This window comes from Schistocerca nitens, chromosome 6 (assembly GCF_023898315.1).
Source record: "Schistocerca nitens isolate TAMUIC-IGC-003100 chromosome 6, iqSchNite1.1, whole genome shotgun sequence".
Taxonomy (NCBI): domain Eukaryota; kingdom Metazoa; phylum Arthropoda; class Insecta; order Orthoptera; family Acrididae; genus Schistocerca; species Schistocerca nitens.
Genome location: NC_064619.1, coordinates 447,118,515 through 447,137,104, shown reverse-complemented (window position 1 = coordinate 447,137,104; position 18,590 = coordinate 447,118,515). Strand labels below are relative to the sequence as shown.

General features: G+C 37.3%; 1 protein-coding gene across 8 annotated transcripts in view; it reads right to left on the bottom strand.

The window, feature by feature from the left end:
- LOC126262221 (uncharacterized) overlaps nt 1-18,590 on the bottom strand; it is a 499,774-nt gene that overhangs the window by 237,660 nt on the left and 243,524 nt on the right. For 6 of the 8 annotated variants that reach the window (XM_049958664.1, XM_049958660.1, XM_049958662.1 and 3 more), the window contains 2 exons: nt 9,915-10,162; nt 2,814-3,206 (listed from right to left, as the gene is read on the bottom strand). In XM_049958664.1, the coding sequence (XP_049814621.1) occupies nt 2,814-3,206; nt 9,915-10,123 (602 nt within the window). In that variant the 5' untranslated portion in view covers nt 10,124-10,162. The remainder of the gene's footprint in view (nt 1-2,813; nt 3,207-9,914; nt 10,163-18,590) is intronic. The other 2 variants (XM_049958665.1, XM_049958666.1) reach the window with 1 other exon arrangement.

Genomic DNA, 18,590 nt, shown 5'->3' with positions numbered 1-18,590 from the left:
TTAGGGCATGTTCACTAACCAAGTTTGTCAAATTAACTTTATCTATTGCAGATTTTAAATCTTCTGGATGACTAGGTTTGTCTTTTTCACTTTTCAATAGCAGCAAATTCACAGTTGCAGTTTAAGGAGAAGTGTGCCCCGACCAAGAACATACAGTTTATTTCTGTCTACATTTCAATGCAAGTTAAATATGCCCAAAAAAATATAATCACTTTAGTTTTCTTCTGACAACAGCTGTTAGCACTCCACAATCTGAATTATGTTGATTCAATTTCTTTGAGGGCTCAAAAGACAGGATGTCTATCTGATATTCCTTCACGCCACGCATTCATCGTACAGGTGTTATTGTGGAATTGGGTACAAAGGTTGAAACTGGAGGTTGCCTTGGTAGTAAATATTAGCATGAGTCAAGGTAAAGATAGTACTTTTTCTAAATTAAATGCAAATGTCACACTACCTACTAGGAATTTGAGATTCATTAAAATCCTTTTTCACTTCTTTTTTGCTTTCAAATGATGAAGTTTTAGTTTATTTCTGAACTCTATATTAGCTTTACCAGATGAGGATGATGATGATGATGATGATGATGATGTGATCCAACAAGCTAACAAATCACATGCTGCACATGTATCTATTCTTGTTTTTTTGAAAGATAGTCTGCTTTTGAAATTCTTATTAAATATCAAATAATAAAAGCAGTATGAAACGGTGTTGCCAGAATATTGTTTCTTAAAAGCCTCGCACAACCTGGACATGTTCAAATGCTGTGAAAGATATTTCTCCCTGAATACTACCTCCCATAGTGGCTTACGTCCCTTGGAAATGATTCTGTGTGTTCACTAACAAGAGCTGAATCATCAAGAGTAAATTTTCTATCAATTTTTATTATTCCTTTTTTCACCATACTCTGGGGTGGCCATCTGCTTGTTTTTATACTAAATGCCGACACCTTTTACAGGACACAGCAAAAATATTGCAGAAAGCATTCTTACCAACTTGCACAATTTCCCCTTTGCCATTGGAACAATGTACATCAAAGTTGTTTGACACCTACTTTCTGCAGCATCTCCATACATGTCATGTTATTTCTCGCAACAGGTTTAATCCTTTTGTGACCAATGGGAAATGTGTGTCCAAAATACAAATTTACTTCCCTGAGTTTGCAGGGATATGAAAGTCCCACATCTGTGCTGCAATTTAGTGTTGGATGTATTAACTGTTTGGAGCCAACAGGCTCATTGTTTGGCACCAATGTGCAAGATATAGCTTAATTGTTTCAGTTGTGCATTGTGCCTTGTGTTTCAGTGGTTTTATGTAATGTTTTTTCCTGTCTGCAGTAGAAATGCTAAGAACAGGTACCGATTGTAAAAAGACACAATGTTCACTAGAAATATACAGATTTGTGCACATATTTATTGATAAAACACTTTGTGCGCGCGCGTGTATGCGCGCGCACACTTCAATTTGAATGACTTCCTGCCAATATCCTTCACTGGTTGAATCTGTCAACAGCTACCATTACAGCTGTTCACTCTGGTATGGATGCAGGGCACGATACAGGTGAGGTTCTACCTTTTCTGCTTTTTCTTGTGACAAATCTTGTATATCTCATGTGGTGAGGAGTTCACAAAACTAACTGACTTATTATCTTGTCCTTTTATTGCTGATGAACACCATTTTGGACAGATGATAATGAGTGCCTATACACAGTTGGACAACATTTTCCAGCAAGGAGCACAAGGAGGCAAAGCACACAATGTAGCACACGGAAGCAAAAGACAAGTAGGAATTTCATATGTAGCTACTGGAAAGTACCACAATATATTTAGCCATTATTTGAAAAATTTCACAGAAATGTTACACTAGGAATAAATAAATTTGTTTGACATAATAACAGTACTTACTTTCTTCTATTTACAGACCTTAAACCCTAATAAAAAATATTTTAGATGAGATGTGTATGTTCCACTTAATATAATTATAGATCTATAAACAAAAATTGAAATTTAGAAACATGGCCTCAATCAATATACACTCCAAAAGCTGGAAAAATTTTGGATATTACTGTAAAATTGTTTAATTCGATCAACAAAGAGTTAACTTTGCTATAGGCCTAGAAAATAATTTGTTGTTAACTATGATATAATGAATAAAAATTGTCAAAGAGTAAACTTTTTGGTTGTAAGGTACACATCTGATAGTGTATTTGCACTTATGTACAGTTTTTGGGATGGGGGCATCCTTCACCTTCACTACAGTCTTAGTAGCTATATCAAAGGCCTTGTCAGTACTTCTCAATTTCTTATTTTCTTCAGATAGTCTTTCTTTTCCTTTCTTCCTTCACTTCTTAAGACTCATCTGTCATAATTTAGACCGGGCAACAATGATAAGCCTTCTAATGATAGGCCTAGTCACTCATAACACACCATAAAGACAACAAGCCACAACATAACCTAATGAAGAGGTCTGATGAACATGAGGCAGGGTGCCAGTGTGTCGGAAGTTAAATCCCTTTATACATTTGACTGCCTGACACATACATCCAGCATATTCTGTTATCGATCAGTGTAACTAATAGGAATTGTCTTGGCACTTTAATCTCCTTTTACGTTGTTGGTATTGGCTCCTAGACCCCATTTTTGGTAAAATTCTCTCTCTATCTCTCTCTCTCTCTCTCTCTCTCTCTCTCTCTCTCTCTCTCTCTCTCTCTCTCTCTCTCTCTCAATGGCTCTTAGATTCCTATTTACTTAAAGGCTTCATTTATAGTTAATCCACCCACAGACATATACAAAAATTAGCAAACTTGTCCATACCTGACAGGGTGTCTCAGCTCCCAGACGCCACCAGAGCCACGCTGGCGTCTCCTACTGTGGGAGAAGACCTCCCGGCCACCTGCTATTTCGATAATTCTCGAATCCCTGAGCCGATATGCCCCCGTACCATTGGCATTCGGTGCTGCTGGTGTCATAGGCCCGTCAGCCTCACCATCACCATCCTCTGAAGCAGAACCCGACCTGGACACGGAGCCAGAATGTGAGCCGGACACCGAGCCAGAGTGGGAACCACCCGACGGAGATGCAGAGCCAGCTCGCGAGCCACCTGCTGATCCGCCAGATGTGACGACATGCAGAGGCACCGAAATCCCATTCACACCATCCACAGTACCGTTTCCTGTAGTACTGTCTTCAGGAAGAGTTGCTGAACACCTGCGCATAAGATAGAGTCATAGTAGTGACACTGAAGAAAGCACTCCTCTCATCACATTCACGAATAACACCACTATAATCCAGTAAAACTGTTTAAAAATAAAATTACTGTTCTGTCTGCTAAAGTAACAATCTTTCTTCTCATGCTATTCAGTCAGACAAATGAAGAATGTCGAGTTGAAATAATTTCTTCTGTAAACTGACCAGTTTCTAACTGCAGCTGAACTATAATATATGGTAAAATGCTTTCATGCATATCCACTATATTGACTACTTCTCTCATTTCACCATGCTCAATTACCCACAGTTTCTACCCCCTTATTCAATATACAACTAAAATTACACAAAAATTCCATGTCTTACAGCATGTCGCTCTTCTATCTCTCTCTGTTTCGGCCATTATTTTATTACTGGTGGTAGAAATTCCTCTATTGCTTCAACGATTCATTTACTTGAATACTATCAATGACTAATGGTAAAAATTAAGTAAGAATTCCGGGCTCAAATAAAGGAAGTTATTGATATTCAAATATTCTTACTACAGTGCTTACAGCAAAAAGCATAACAGGCAGTATATTGTAAACAGATCCAGAGCTTCACATTTCTTTACATTTTACACAAGAAGGGATACCACAAATATGAAGATCAAAAATACAGTTTCATTCCTAAACAAATACTCCATGGAAACAGAGCATTAATTCTGCTAAGCAGTAAATACACTGCAGTCTATTTCTTAATTTCTGGAAGAGCAATCAACAGTAAGAGAGAGCTATTTAGAATAAATATCTGTCTTCAAAATTAATATCACGGCTGAATTATGTGAGATGAAAGGAAAATCTTTTTCATAATCTTATTTTGGCATATAACAACATGCGAGAATTAAGGACAGGAAATTCAATAATGAGATTCCATCTACTGAGAAGTTACAGAAACTTTTCTGAAGAAAATACATTCAGTAGTTTAAACACCAATTAACACCGAGAACATTAGAGTGGTGAAGTGATAAGTTGTGTGTGCTGAAATTATACTCAATAAAAAAAAAATTAAATAAAAAAATAAGTAACATGCAGAAAATGAAAGAATAATAGATGCATTAGCAGAAATTGAATGACGACGATACAAAATATGGCAAACTAATGGGTGAAGACAAACTGAAAATCTGAAAGCCTAAGATTATCCAGCCTGATGACAAATCACAATGTATTGCAATATGAAATTGAATGATTTGTTTTCCACAGCAATTTCTGTTATTCCCAGTATTGGTGTCACCATGGAATACAAGAAAATTATACTGTTGCTTCTATACACAATTTTCACAGGGAACAATAACTTCGCTTCATGTTTTAAGGAGTCTCTAATATCAAAACTTTCATTTTTCCCCAATAAATTATGTGAACAGTATTTAATTAGTACAGTAAGCTGTATCATATTTATTTGAGGCTGCATGCACAATGCATGTGCAGAAGAGGTAGGCGAACCTTTTTAGTACATTATGGTTGTAATATGTGAGCTTTATAAAACTGATAATGTTTCAATGGTAGCTGTACTTAAATAAAGATGTTATGTCTCCATTTTAGCAGTAAGTTTCACTTCATGTGTTCTTAACTACAATAAGGAACAGCTAACTGACTAAAGTGAGCAGCAAACACTAACAGTAATAATTTCAGAGAACTGGACTGCACTAAAATCTTCAACAGGTCCCAAGAACGCATATCAACATACCTCTCAACATACTGACTGATAAGCCTAACTTCTTCCTATCAAATACTTTTTGAATCAAAGATTTATTGTGCCTTTCACTTACATGATTAGTGATCAAGGGTCTCATGAAACAATGGCCAATGAGTTTTCACAACTTCATTAATCACCAATACAGATATTAATTTCATTTCCTTGAAACAAAGCCTAGTGTTTCTTTGTCTGAAAATAACAGATCTGTATGAGTAACTAATCAATGGAAACACTTTTGTAAGTGGCAACAAATTCCACAGTAAAAATATATTGAACAGTGAGATTTTTGTGTTGTTGCTGTGACCAATTGGATGGTGTACCACCTGGACGTTTATGCTACTTTCCACACAAACTTACACCCCCAGACTGAGACAAATTCATGCTTGAAAGTTGGATTTTACAAAGCTTTACACATGTTTAGTACCAAAAATGATGATGTACGATTGATTAATGTACAGAGTTGTCCAACTAAACTTCAGTCAACTACACCAAATGGGGTCACCACAACTGATGATGTATCTATTGCACTGACGATGCAGGTTTCCACTGAGAATGTCATGAAGACCATGAATGTCATGAAGATCATGAATATCATGAATCCCTTGTCTTGGTGGTAGTAGTTTCCGTAGAGAATAATGCACAATTCATATGGCCACAGCAACTGTATAAAATTTTAGTTGCAATAGGATGCTAAACTTCTTGAAGAAATTATGTTCCACGATCGTCTGTTTTTTTTTACAGCCATTTTATTTTTTATTTTGTACTGTGATGTTTCAGCAGTGTAGCCATTTTCAAGCAAGTTTTTAACCCATTACACATGCATGTGAGTTGGAGCCATAATTTCAGGCCAGTGTGTGGCTGGACAGACTTGAGAGCTTTAGCCATGATATCTGGTTCTGTACAACAGTAGCACACTGCCAAATCATTCACTAGTATGAGGGAGCACTGAACTGTGTGTGGAGGACACCTCATGGCAAACAAGACAAAGATAAATCTGTGTGGACAGGTACACTTCGACTTGTTTGCCGCGAGATATCACTGCGTGCTATCTAGTGCTCCGTCACATTAGTATACGGCTTGGCTGTGTGCTACCATTTGTACAAAACTGGACAACATGACTACAGATTTCAAGCATGGCCAACTACATACAGCCCATGAAATCAGACAACTGTAACCCAAAAATGTGTTTAATGGGTTAAAGATTTTGCTTTGAAATGGCTGCAGAGCTAAAATGTAGTAGTACAGAAAATAAAAATAAGATGGATATAAAGAACACTAATACAAGAAACTAATTCTTTAAAAGAGTGAAACAAAACCACCACAAAATTCCCCATATTCAAGGTGCATTTCAGGGAATAATCTCTTGTCAAACCAACAAAAGTGTTATATTATTGCTAAAACAATGCATTATTCTCTGTACTAAAAGTCCTGGTTGCTATTTGAGTGGATGAAAAGAAATTACCAATATCTATAATGAGTCAAAAGGTGTTCGAGATGAAAAATGTTAGATGCCCTCCTCTCATAGTTCCCATCCCTCACATTGCACACCTGAGAATGTGTGTAAAATACTCTGAACTTTTCTTTAATTGCCTTAGATTCTGCACCATACTGCCATGAATAACAAATACTGAGAACCTCAAACTTCTGCAAGAGGTGACAAAACTGTCTTATTATTTTGTCTCTGTGGTGTTAAATGAACACTATTCCTCACTGCCTTTAGTTACACAATTGAGAAATTGTGTGTTCAAAGTTGTGATGTTCATTACATACCATGTGAAGCATATAATTCACCAATTTTTGTTCCAACTTAAATGGCAGCACAAATTACCTAGAGCACCAACTGCAGGTTCCAAACTCCTGAGTTACAATGAAAATGACACTCTTGATTCTGGCTTACATGGAGAACATTACAGAGAAATACTATTTTCTAATGCTTTTTCAAATCAATGTGCACTAACTGACTTACAAAATTAAGAGAGAATGCTGCCCTGCTATGCTTACTTCACAGATATTCAAATCATTTGTATTCGCCAACTCCTAATATGACTGCTCTCTTCACAGTAGTTTATCTTTTGTAAATAGAGACAACACATTAACTGGGAGAGAAGTGCCTGGATTGGTAGACAGAGAACATCTGTACAAACTGTCACCAATATGAAACTTTGGTGATGTTTGAAAATAAAAGCCAATCTAGTAGACATCTGCAGGCAATGACTATAATTTTGTGAGGAACACCCACATAATTGTAAGAGTGGACATTCACTAAGAAATCTAACACAATTTGACACCTATGTACATACTGATCATGCATTAATTGTGATGATGAGACTGCTGTAATTAGTTAGTTATATGCATGTACCATAGACTATAATTGTAATCTTTCACTATTTTACAAATGTAATACATTTTTTAAGTGAAAAATGTGGCTACATGCTGACCACTTACATTCAAAGTACTTACTACAAGTACAGAGTGATCTAAATAATTATAGTTTGCATGCTGCATCCATGATTGAGAAGAAAACTGTACAATATAAACACACATTTTTTTAACATATGTTTGAAAGTGGCTTGCAGAACTGAAATATATACTTGGGGAGGGGGGGGGGGGGGGGCAGCCTAACTAATTATATGCTCTGTCCCTTAAACTCTGTACCCTACTGAAACTACTTGAAGTAACTACTTCTCACAAAACAACAGAACAGGATTTATGTCTTCCACTGAAGTATAATCCAAAGGTCTTTAAATTAAAAAGTATCTATGAAATATCTTGCCTATTGAATAATATATTACTGAGAAATCAGTGATTACATAATGAAATGGATTCACCTCAATGTATTCCACACTGGAATATCATTAAAAGAAAGACATCTCATGCCAAATAAGACAAATTTTTAAAACAGAGAAAAAGAAAGTCGAAAGGGAGGAGGAGGGGGAAAAGTCGCAACACATCTCAACTAATATCAATATTTAAGTGTGGCCTTCCGTGGCCATTGTCACTGCCAGTAAAATTCTGCACGGTATGTGACCAAATTGTCAATACGCAAAATTCTCGGATGTTTCATACAAAGTTGCAAATGGCTTTCCTCAAAGTCTTTTGATGACCTAAGAGCAAAACAGCCTGAGGAAGGTTATTTGCACTACTGTCCAAAATGTTGGAGGATTTTACATATTGACAAACCAGTCACACACCCTGAAAAATTTTACTAAAAACATCAAACCGTTCTATCAATGAAAAATAAATGTAAGTAGCAGAAATTCGTATATTTTTTATGTACAGCAGATAGTATGTGTATAGCCTGTGCTCTCCTCCCAAACCTCTGGATAGATTTCAACCAAATTTTAAACAGGAACAGCAGGCCTCACGAGTATGAGCATGGTGTGATTTGTAACTGCCTGGCTCCAATAAGAGTGGAGCTTTTGGCAGAAAGACATTTTTCAGCCTCTGGCTTATAGGCTGCCCTGCATGTTGTGTGGGGACAGTGTAGGACAGTCAAATCAACTTGCTTTGCAAGGCAGCCCGCATGTCAGGGGGAAGAAACTGTTTTTCTGGCCCTGACATATAGGCTGCACTGCATGATAGTGAATTGGAGTTTTATCAGACTGCTTTGCATGGCGGCTTGTATGTCAGGGGCAAATAAATGATTTTCAAGCCTATCATGTGAAACCTGCCATGCGTAATAGGTGTGTTGTGGGAGTAGTACTGGCCTGCTTTATTGAACTCTATTGCAGAGGCTACAAGTGCTGATAAGCATGGCTGGAACAGGTTTAAAGGAATTGAGGAGGGGATGGACAAAGTGAGGGGAAAGAGGAAATGCACAGAGAGAGGAGGGAGAGATGCACAAGGCAGGTGCAAGTTGTATAGGGTTAATGGGCAGGTGGAAAAGGAAAAGGGGAAGGGGGAGGTGAGGATGGAAAAAGAGAGGGGGAGAAGGATATAATCAGAGGGAGGGGAAAAAGAGAGGGGAGCAGGATATGGTCAGAGGGAGGATGGAGGATGGAGAAAGATACGGTCAGAGAAAAGGGGTGGAGGAAATGGACAGTGATAGGAAGATTTGGGTGGGGGGGTGGGGGGGGGGGGGACAAATGGGTTGTGGGGGGAGGGGCATGTTCAACATGTGAGTCAAACACACAGGCGGGTGAAGCTGTAGGGAGAACACTAGTAATCTGTAAATGTACTGGATGAAAAACACTGCATCCAGCTATCTCAGTGTATGGTTTCCATTTAAATCAATTATTTTGTTAAAATGGCAAATTAAGCCTAGGCAGTTAACAATCATACATTGTTACAGGAATCATTTATAATGAAAAACTGTCTACAGATGACAAGTTGTCTGTCTATACTAGTTTATTCCTACCTCTATCAGCAGTAAATCTCACAGTGTCATGTTAAAGGATCCTTCTGTCCCTATTTGGTGCAACAAATCAGCATTTATTAAAGAAAAAGAGAGAATGTATGTGCCCTACAGTATTAATTTCTTTTGTAAGCTGGGTTTTGGACGTACAAAGCCATTTTTGGACAGTTGCAGTTGCCTGAAAATGGCCTAAAAAGTGCAAAACCAGTTCACAAAATAAATTAATACAGTATCACTGTGTGTTTTTCACAGACAAAATCTTTATCATGTGATGAAGTGGCAATATGCAACAGTATGTCTCACTTCTGTCCTGCCTGCTTCAGAAACTTAATGACACAGTATGGAAACCTTTCACAGTTCTTATTTGACAACTGAATCACAAGTGTCTCTCCCCCTTACCCCTATCTCATCGATCACTATATCAACTGAATCAATAGAAGAATATTCTGTGTAGTATGTTTAAGTGCATGGCTGTTCAATATCACAATAATGATATCACAGTTCTTTCTAATGCAACTCTACCCTGATCTTCGCAAGCAGAAGGTTGAACGTACATAAAATTTCTGTGAAAATTGAATGGCTTTTTAACTGGCTAAACATATACATAAAATACAAATGCAGACCTTTCCTGATGGGAGTCAGTAACTGCCCCCGCTGTGTCCATCACCAAGAGCATGTTATCATTGCTGTCATCCTGTTGTTGGAAGCCTGCAGATGCTGTCGAAACCGGATTCAGGTTGATATCACGTGGACGACACTTTGGAAATAGCTTTGTAATCTGATCAGGGGCCACCGCGCACTCCAGTCCGTCGTGCACTGCCACACTGCTCATATCTGGCCGCCGGTACAGGTCAGCATTGGTAATGCCAACCTGAGGAGGAGTTGCACGCTTCCATTAGCTTTGTTCAGACATACCTCTATTCGACAACATTCACAGCAACAAAAATGGCATATTTCAAAAGTAAGGTCAGACTGACTATAAAGTGTAAAATATGCTGATCAGTTAAGATGGTTACAGCAGGTCCAACTGATTGGCTACTGTGAAACATCCACATCCATAAGAATTTGTTTCTGTTGGACAACAAGACACAATGCGTGAGCAAATGCCCTCAGTAATGCTTAACTTCAACGTACACCAAGTGGAACACGAGGGACCACTATAAAAAGGGAAGAAAAGAGAGAAAGTTGTCACAAGTTTACAGAAGACCATTAAAAAGCTCACAATGAGTGAAGGAGTTATAGTTACTGCATCCTTCTACAGAATTCCTCAAAGACTCAATGGCAACAAAGCTCAGAATTACTGCTGGTCTGCGAGCTTGGAAAACACTCCATGGATGTCAAAAATATGGATAATACATTTGAGCTGCTATGGTGTGATAACACTTATTTTTATTACATTCTTCCACATAAATGGGTCAATTTTTTCCTATGTTATAACTGATGACAAGCCACAGATTTTTCTTCTCATCGTAACAATACTGACATCCACCTGAATGAGTACTAAACTAAACTCCATTAGAAACAACAAAATTCATCTTAATGTGGTGACAGGTGCCAAATTTGTGTGTTAACGTGTTCAAGAGTTAAACATGTGTTTAACTGACAGTCGGTCTCTCATATTTATTTGAAAACGTGATCAGATGTGTAAGGCTGATCAGAGAAACTTATTTATTTTTGCTATATTTAAATGAATTTTTGATTAATGTATTAATGTGCGACTCCTAAAAAATAAATATGACTTGATCAGTGCTTTCAAAGCATAAGCAGAGCATATTCACATTCATAAATGCACTTCCTTATATCATCTTTTCATTCCATTTTATTCTGTATACCAAAGTAACAAATAATGTCCCTCAAAATTATTTTTAGTGTCAAGAACAAATATCACAGCACTGTTAGTAAACACCATTTCAGCTCCAAAAACTGATGTAAAATAGTTTATTAGCACAGAATCTCATTTAAATGTCTGAGTATCTCCGTATAGTAAATTATTTTGAAAACCTTGAAGCTCACTAAAAGCCTTCAGACACAGTGGCAAAGTTACAATACTTTAATGTAAATCTGTATTACTAACTTTTCTTTGAAACTGACTCAGTTTCCACTTAAAACTGACATTGCACTGAAATGTTATCCAAGTAAGTCATTCTTTGACTAATTTTATAGAAGAATGAGTAACTGGATATATGTTAGAAACAAAATATGAGCTTTATTACCAAATAGTGGAATTTTATATTAAACAGCAACTTCAAAGACATTTTACATGGAAATGTAGTTTATGGAACAGTTTTATTCTCCTAATTGTTCTTCCTTCATACTCAATGAGACCTTACTTTTGAAAATGCCTCACAAATCTGAATATGTGTATAGTGATTTTATACTAAAGAAATACTAATTCATCAGAATTAGAGATCAGGATATGTAATTTCACAATAAAGATATTTATTTATGTGTTTGTTTATACACCATTTTTTTATTTTTATACATGGAACTAATTTGCCATCAGACTTTGCAGTCATACCACCTAACTCAAATTCTATACTAAAATATAGCTTTTGATATGTGCCTCTGTGCAAGTGAATGTGGAGAGTACCAAACATATACAGTAAATTCTATATGCAGAACAGATGAGCTTGTCAACATCACAGACCTTTCAAAGGATATATTCTTAATGTATCTCTCAGCAATGCAATGCTGCTTAATATCTCTTGGATCATTTGACAGGATGATCGTTGGAGATGTTCATTTCAAAATAAACTGTACAACAGACTACCTTATGACAAATATTCATGTACTATAACAATGGTAAAGTCAACCAATTGTATGTTCTATGGACAGAACAAATGTATAGTCAAATATAATGAAATGACCTAAATGTAACCATTGTTTTACCACCAAATAGGTTTCACTGAAGTGGCAACTGGATCACAGGGATACTTTAACGTTGTGTGTTCGTAAATCTCACAGCAAACTGTTATAAGTTGAGTACCAGAGAAGCACTAACACTTTAACAATGGGTTGAAATCACGCGATAAATACTTTCATTGTCTTCCTTAACAGGCACAGCTCTCTCATGTAAGCTAACCATACTTTTTTTTACGTTTCCTAGGTGCATTTGTTCCCTTGACACAAATTAATTGTGTACTGAAAGGAAGTGCTATTACAATTGCTTGATATGTAACAATAACAAGCAATTACTAGAAACTAAATACTTTCCAGGGTGCTCAGAATTAACAATAAATATTTCTTTTTAGTAAAATGCCCCTCCCAGGGAAAGTGACATATCAACCACTTTTTTAACTCTAAGTCAACACAAACTCAAAAGCTTGATGCTATGACCTGTTCACACAATACAACAGATGATTACATATGACAATGTATTTTTTTGTCAAAAAAATAATATACGTCATTTTCAAATATAATATACTTCCACAAACTGAGGCCTTACGAATTGCTACTAGGAAGTGTTTTACAGGCATATATCCCTTACTGACTCTCGAATGTCTCTAATCAGTCTCAACTATTCATTTTTTGTCATTACAACATTGCTTTAAATATTTTTCAAACTACAATACATTTTTCCAAAGTTTGCAGAAAAAAAGATAAGAAAGGACAAAATTAATTAATAACAGCTAAAGTAACTTTTCTGAAAAACAGCAACTTTTCCGAATCATGGATGATTACCAATGGCCTGTTTCCACTGTCACTTTTGTACCACAGCGCATTAACTTAGGAAGTTCTAACCCATCACAAATTTTCTCAAGCTCTCGTTATTGGATCAGAAATGTCTCCTACAGATCTGCAAAAACAATGACTACAGACTCCAATGGGTTTAGGGACCCTACAGAACCATACTCCATGATGTGAACTATATCAACAGTACTTCATGGTGCACGGACAACCTTCATGGCACTATTACATCAATACTCAGAGCAGAAGTGGGTTACCATATAACACCCTCCTCGTCTTTTAGCAAACTACCTTCCTTTAAGTCACACATGTTTTGATATCTCACTCTGTAACAGAGAGGTACAATAACTCTGCCCATGGCATCTGATGAAGACAACTAAAATTACGATTGAAACTGTGTCTCAAAACTGACAACAGTAGCTGGGCACACAGGATCATGTATTGACAATCTTCCCCAGGAATTTAAAGAAAAATACTTATAAATTTGTAGAATCAAAAACAAATTCAGCAATATACTTGTTATAAGAGTGCCCTGTTACAGAAGTTAATTGCAAATTTCATACTTGCAAATTGCTTTTGCCAATTTAGCAAAAGCAGCCCCATGCAGCAAAGACAGCACTACATGAAATCCATTTGGCTGATGTACAAATGGGCCATCACAGATCACTTTCAAAGAGCGACATGTGCAGGACAATATTCTCAAATCCACTGAAGCTAGTTTCAATTTTGAAAGCAAAAGGCACCACACATTCTCATCCACAAAAAAGCATTTAGTATCATATGTCAACACCATGAATAAGGAACATCAACAACTGCTTGGATGTAGTCTACTTTGTTACACTAACTACAATGCATAAGAAAAGTTTTATGGCACAAAAAGGTGCAAATAGTCAACTGGTGTCAGCCAATTTTCAAGTAAAAAGCTAATGCTGCATAATTCGCACCAACCAAATTATAAGCACACAGCACAGGAGCAATGCATGGAACTTATTTACTAAAATCTACTGAACTGACTCAGAGTACATGTAAGACTTACCTTACGTTTGTTCTCCATAACTGCCAATTAATGCTATCTATAGTTGCAGAGATGAATATTAGCCTTTGTTAACACAGCATAGATATTGAAGTGTTTCATCTGAACTCCTGTGCACCAAGTCAAGTGACAAATTTATTTTAAAACAAGAAGTGACCAAAACCAGTGTACATGGAAATCCTTTGTGTAAAGTCAACAACGTATTCTGTTTTAGAAGATACAAATGAAGGCATGCATTCGCCACACGGAAGAGGTATTCCACAATGTATGAACAAGGTTTTTACCGTACCTCAGATACTATTCTGCTGCAATACCTTGCACCAAATTACTCCCTTAAACCTCTTATATGGAAAGTTGTTGAATTACATGTTACCACTGTTTCATTCCAGCCAGGACATTTTACTTTGTGCTTTTAATTCATAGCTTCTTACTAACAACATTGCATTAAGCAAAGCAATTTTTAGAAATAAATATTCTGACAGGGTAGCCAAAAATTATCTTTACAACTTTAGACTTTAACAACACTGAAATTATACCGGGTAATAGCTGGTTTTCATCATGTGACAGAATAACTACTCTTAGTAAAGAAACTGCTCCACTTCCTGGAGAAATGCTAGAGGAAGGTACTTAATTCCTCATTGTTTCCAATGACACAATGTTCTCTAGGTGTGTTTTAAGCTCAGCTGTTACCTTTATGGCACTGGTCTGTTAGAGATAACTAAAATTTTTTTAAATGCCTTAATGTCTATATCACTAAGTTTTCTTTTTATTCCTCTCTCCTTTCATGGTATTATACAAAGTATATCTAGATAAGCAAAGCAGTCTGAACCATTAAACTTCATGGTAAGTGAAAACAGTATGTCTGTCAGGACTAAAACTGAAAGCTTACAATTTACCGACAAAGCTCTCCGGGCACAAGTTACAACTTATCACAGATCCATATCTGCTTGTAGTTCTCTCCTACTTTTTAAGCTGTCACAAAGTTTCAATAGAGACCAAACACTGCTGCAGAGTGGAAGACATACGGTCTCGAAGATGTTTAGTATCGGGAATACAAAGAAAAAATATCAAGAGATAAAGAGTTATAGTAAGTTTAATATTATATATATATATATATATATATATATATATATATATATATATATATATATATATATATATATATATATATATAAATAGAGGGAAACATTCCACATGGGAAAAATATATCTAAAAACAAAGATGATGTAACTTACCAAACGAAAGCGCTGGCACGTCGATAGACACACAAACAAACACAAACATACACACAAAATTCAAGCTTTCGCAACAAACTGTTGCCTCATCAGGAAAGAGGGAAGGAGAGGGAAAGATGAAAGGATGTGGGTTTTAAGGGAGAGGGGAAGGAGTCATTCCAATCCCGGGAGCGGAAAGACTTACCTTTCTTTCCGCTCCCGGGATTGGAATGACTCCTTCCCCTCTCCCTTAAAACCCACATCCTTTCGTCTTTCCCTCTCCTTCCCTCTTTCCTGATGAGGCAACAGTTTGTTGCGAAAGCTTGAATTTTGTGTGTATGTTTGTGTTTGTTTGTGTGTCTATCGACGTGCCAGCGCTTTCGTTTGGTAAGTTACATCATCTTTGTGACTTACCAAACAAAAGCGCTGGCAAGTCGATAGACACACAAACATAAATATGGATATCTGTGTGTGTGTGTGTGTGTGTGTGTGTGTGTGTGTGTGTGTGTGTGTGTGTGTGTGTATATACCCGTCCTTTTTTCCCCCTAATGTAGGTCTTTCCGCTCCCGGGATTGGAATGACTCCTTACCCTCTCCCTTAAAACCCACATCCTTTCGTCTTTCCCTCTCCTTCCCTCTTTCCTGATGAGGCAACAGTTTGTTGCGAAAGCTTGAATTTTGTGTGTATGTTTGTGTTTGTTTGTTTGTGTGTCTATCGACGTGCCAGCGCTTTCGTTTGGTAAGTCACATCATCTTTGTTTTTAGATATTTTTTTCCCACGTGGAATGTTTCCCTCTATACAAAGATGATGTGACTTACCGAACGAAAGCGCTGGCAGGTCGATAGACACACAAACAAACACACACACACACACACACACACACACACACACACACACACAAAATTCAAGCTTTCGCAACAAACTGTTGCCTCATCAGGAAAGAGGGAAGGAGAGGGAAAGATGAAAGGATGTGGGTTTTAGGGGAGAGGGTAAGGAGTCATTCCAATCCCGGGAGCGGAAAGACTTACCTTAGGGGGAAAAAAGGACGGGTATACACTCGTGCACACACACACACACACACACACACACACACACACACACACACACACACACATCCATCCACACATATACATACACAAGCAGACATATTTGAAGACAAAGAGTTTGGGCAGAGATGTCAGTCGAGGCAGAAGTGAAGAGGCAAAGATGATGTTGAATGACAGGTGAGGTATGAGTGGCGGAAACTTGAAATTAGCGGAGATTGAGGCCTGGTGGGTAACGGGAAGAGAGGATATATTGAAGAGCAAGTTCCCATCTCCGGAGTTCGGATAGGTTGGTGTTGGTGGGAAGTATCCAAATAACCCAGACGGTGTAACACTGTGCCAAGATGTGCTGGCCGTGCACCAAGGCATGTTTAGCCACAGGGTGATCCTCATTACCAACAAACACTGTCTGCCTGTGTCCATTCATGCGAATGGACAGTTTGTTGCTGGTCATTCCCACATAGAATGCATCACAGTGTAGGCAGGTCAGTTGGTAAATCACGTGGGTGCTTTCACATGTGGCTCTGCCTTTGATCGTGTACACCTTCCGGGTTACAGGACTGGAGTAGGTTTTACAAGCAGACATATTTAAAGACCATATGTCTGCTTGTGTCTGTATATGTGTGGATGGATATGTGCGTGTGTGCGAGTGTATACCTGTCCTTTTTTCCCCCTAAGGTAAGTCTTTCCGCTCCCGGGATTGGAACGACTCCTTACCCTCTCCCTTAAAACCCACATCCTTTCGTCTTTCCCTCTCCTTCCCCTCTTTCCTGATGAGGCAACAGTTTGTTGCGAAAGCTTGAATTTTGTGTGCGTGTTTCTGTGTCTATCGACCTGCCAGCGCTTTCGTTCGGTATATATATATATATATATATATATATATATATATATATATATATATATATATATATATATATATATATATATATATATATATATATATATATTGCTGCGAGCACAACACACTTGCCTGGCAACTCTTCCCTAGAGGCACTGTGTTCCTTTGGGGCCTTGTTTTAAGATCCTCTAGTAACAAGAAGTCCTTTTACCTTGTCTCCAAATATGACACATAAAAGCATTAATGGACTTTTGAAATTTGAAGCTACATACTCTCAAAGGACATGTGGGTAAAAAGGACAAAAGAAGACATGGTGTCACACCACGTAGCTGAGAAACAGCTTAAATCACTAAAATCGAACAAAACTAAAATCTAATCTCACTGACAACCACCTGCAGTAAAATCTGTGAACATTTTCTGAGCTTAAACATGATTAAGTAACTTTAACAGAATGACCTCCACCAAAACAACCTCATGGATTCCAAAATCATAATTCAAAACTCAACATGTGGTCTTCTCACATCCCAGCCTGAAAGCCGAGGATAAAGACAATCAGGTGGATGCATTAATCCTTTACTTCTGAAAGCACTTGACTCAGTACCATAATAACACACGTTAATGAATGTACAATCACATGAGTACCAAATAAAATGTGTAACTAGATTCAGAATTTGTTAGGAAAGGACACAGCATATTATTTTGTTTGTAGAGTTATCAATATAAGTAGAAGGTACTTCTGTCATGCCCCAGGTAAATACATTGGGGACTTTTGTGAGCTTGTTGTGCATTAATGACCTGGTAAGCAATATGAGCAGTAACCTCACACTTTTTGCACATGATGCAGTTATCTATGAGTAACTACTATCTGAAAAATTTGAACAAATATTCAGTTAGATCTTGATTAAATTTTAAGGTGGTGCTTGTTTTAAGTGTACAGAAATTTAAAACTGTGCACTTCATAAAACACAGGAACCTAGTACCCTATGATTGCAATATCAATTAGGCAATCAGAATCCATCTTTACACGCACAAAAATGTGGGTGTAATCAAACTTGTATGGAAATGATAAGAAATGATCATGTATGGTCAGTAAAAGGTAAAACAGGTGGCAGGCTTATGTTCACTGGAAGAATGCTAGGAAAATGAAGTCAGTCCATGAAGAAGACTGCTTACAGTTGTGTGTTCCACCTTAGAACACTGTTCAAGTGTTTGAGGCCCATACAATCAGGACTAACAGGGGATATCGGAGGTATGAAAAGAATGACAGCACACATGGTCTAAAGCACCTTTGACTCACTGGAGAACATACTGGAAATGTTGAAAAACCTGAATTAGCAGTCACATTAATATAGATGTCAATGCTTACAAGATTCAAGAACTGGAATAAATGAAGAGCAGAGGAATATATTCAGTCCCCTTATATATTGCTCCCATAGGAATTGCAAGAACAGTATTAGCCTCAATACAGTGTACACAGAAGCATT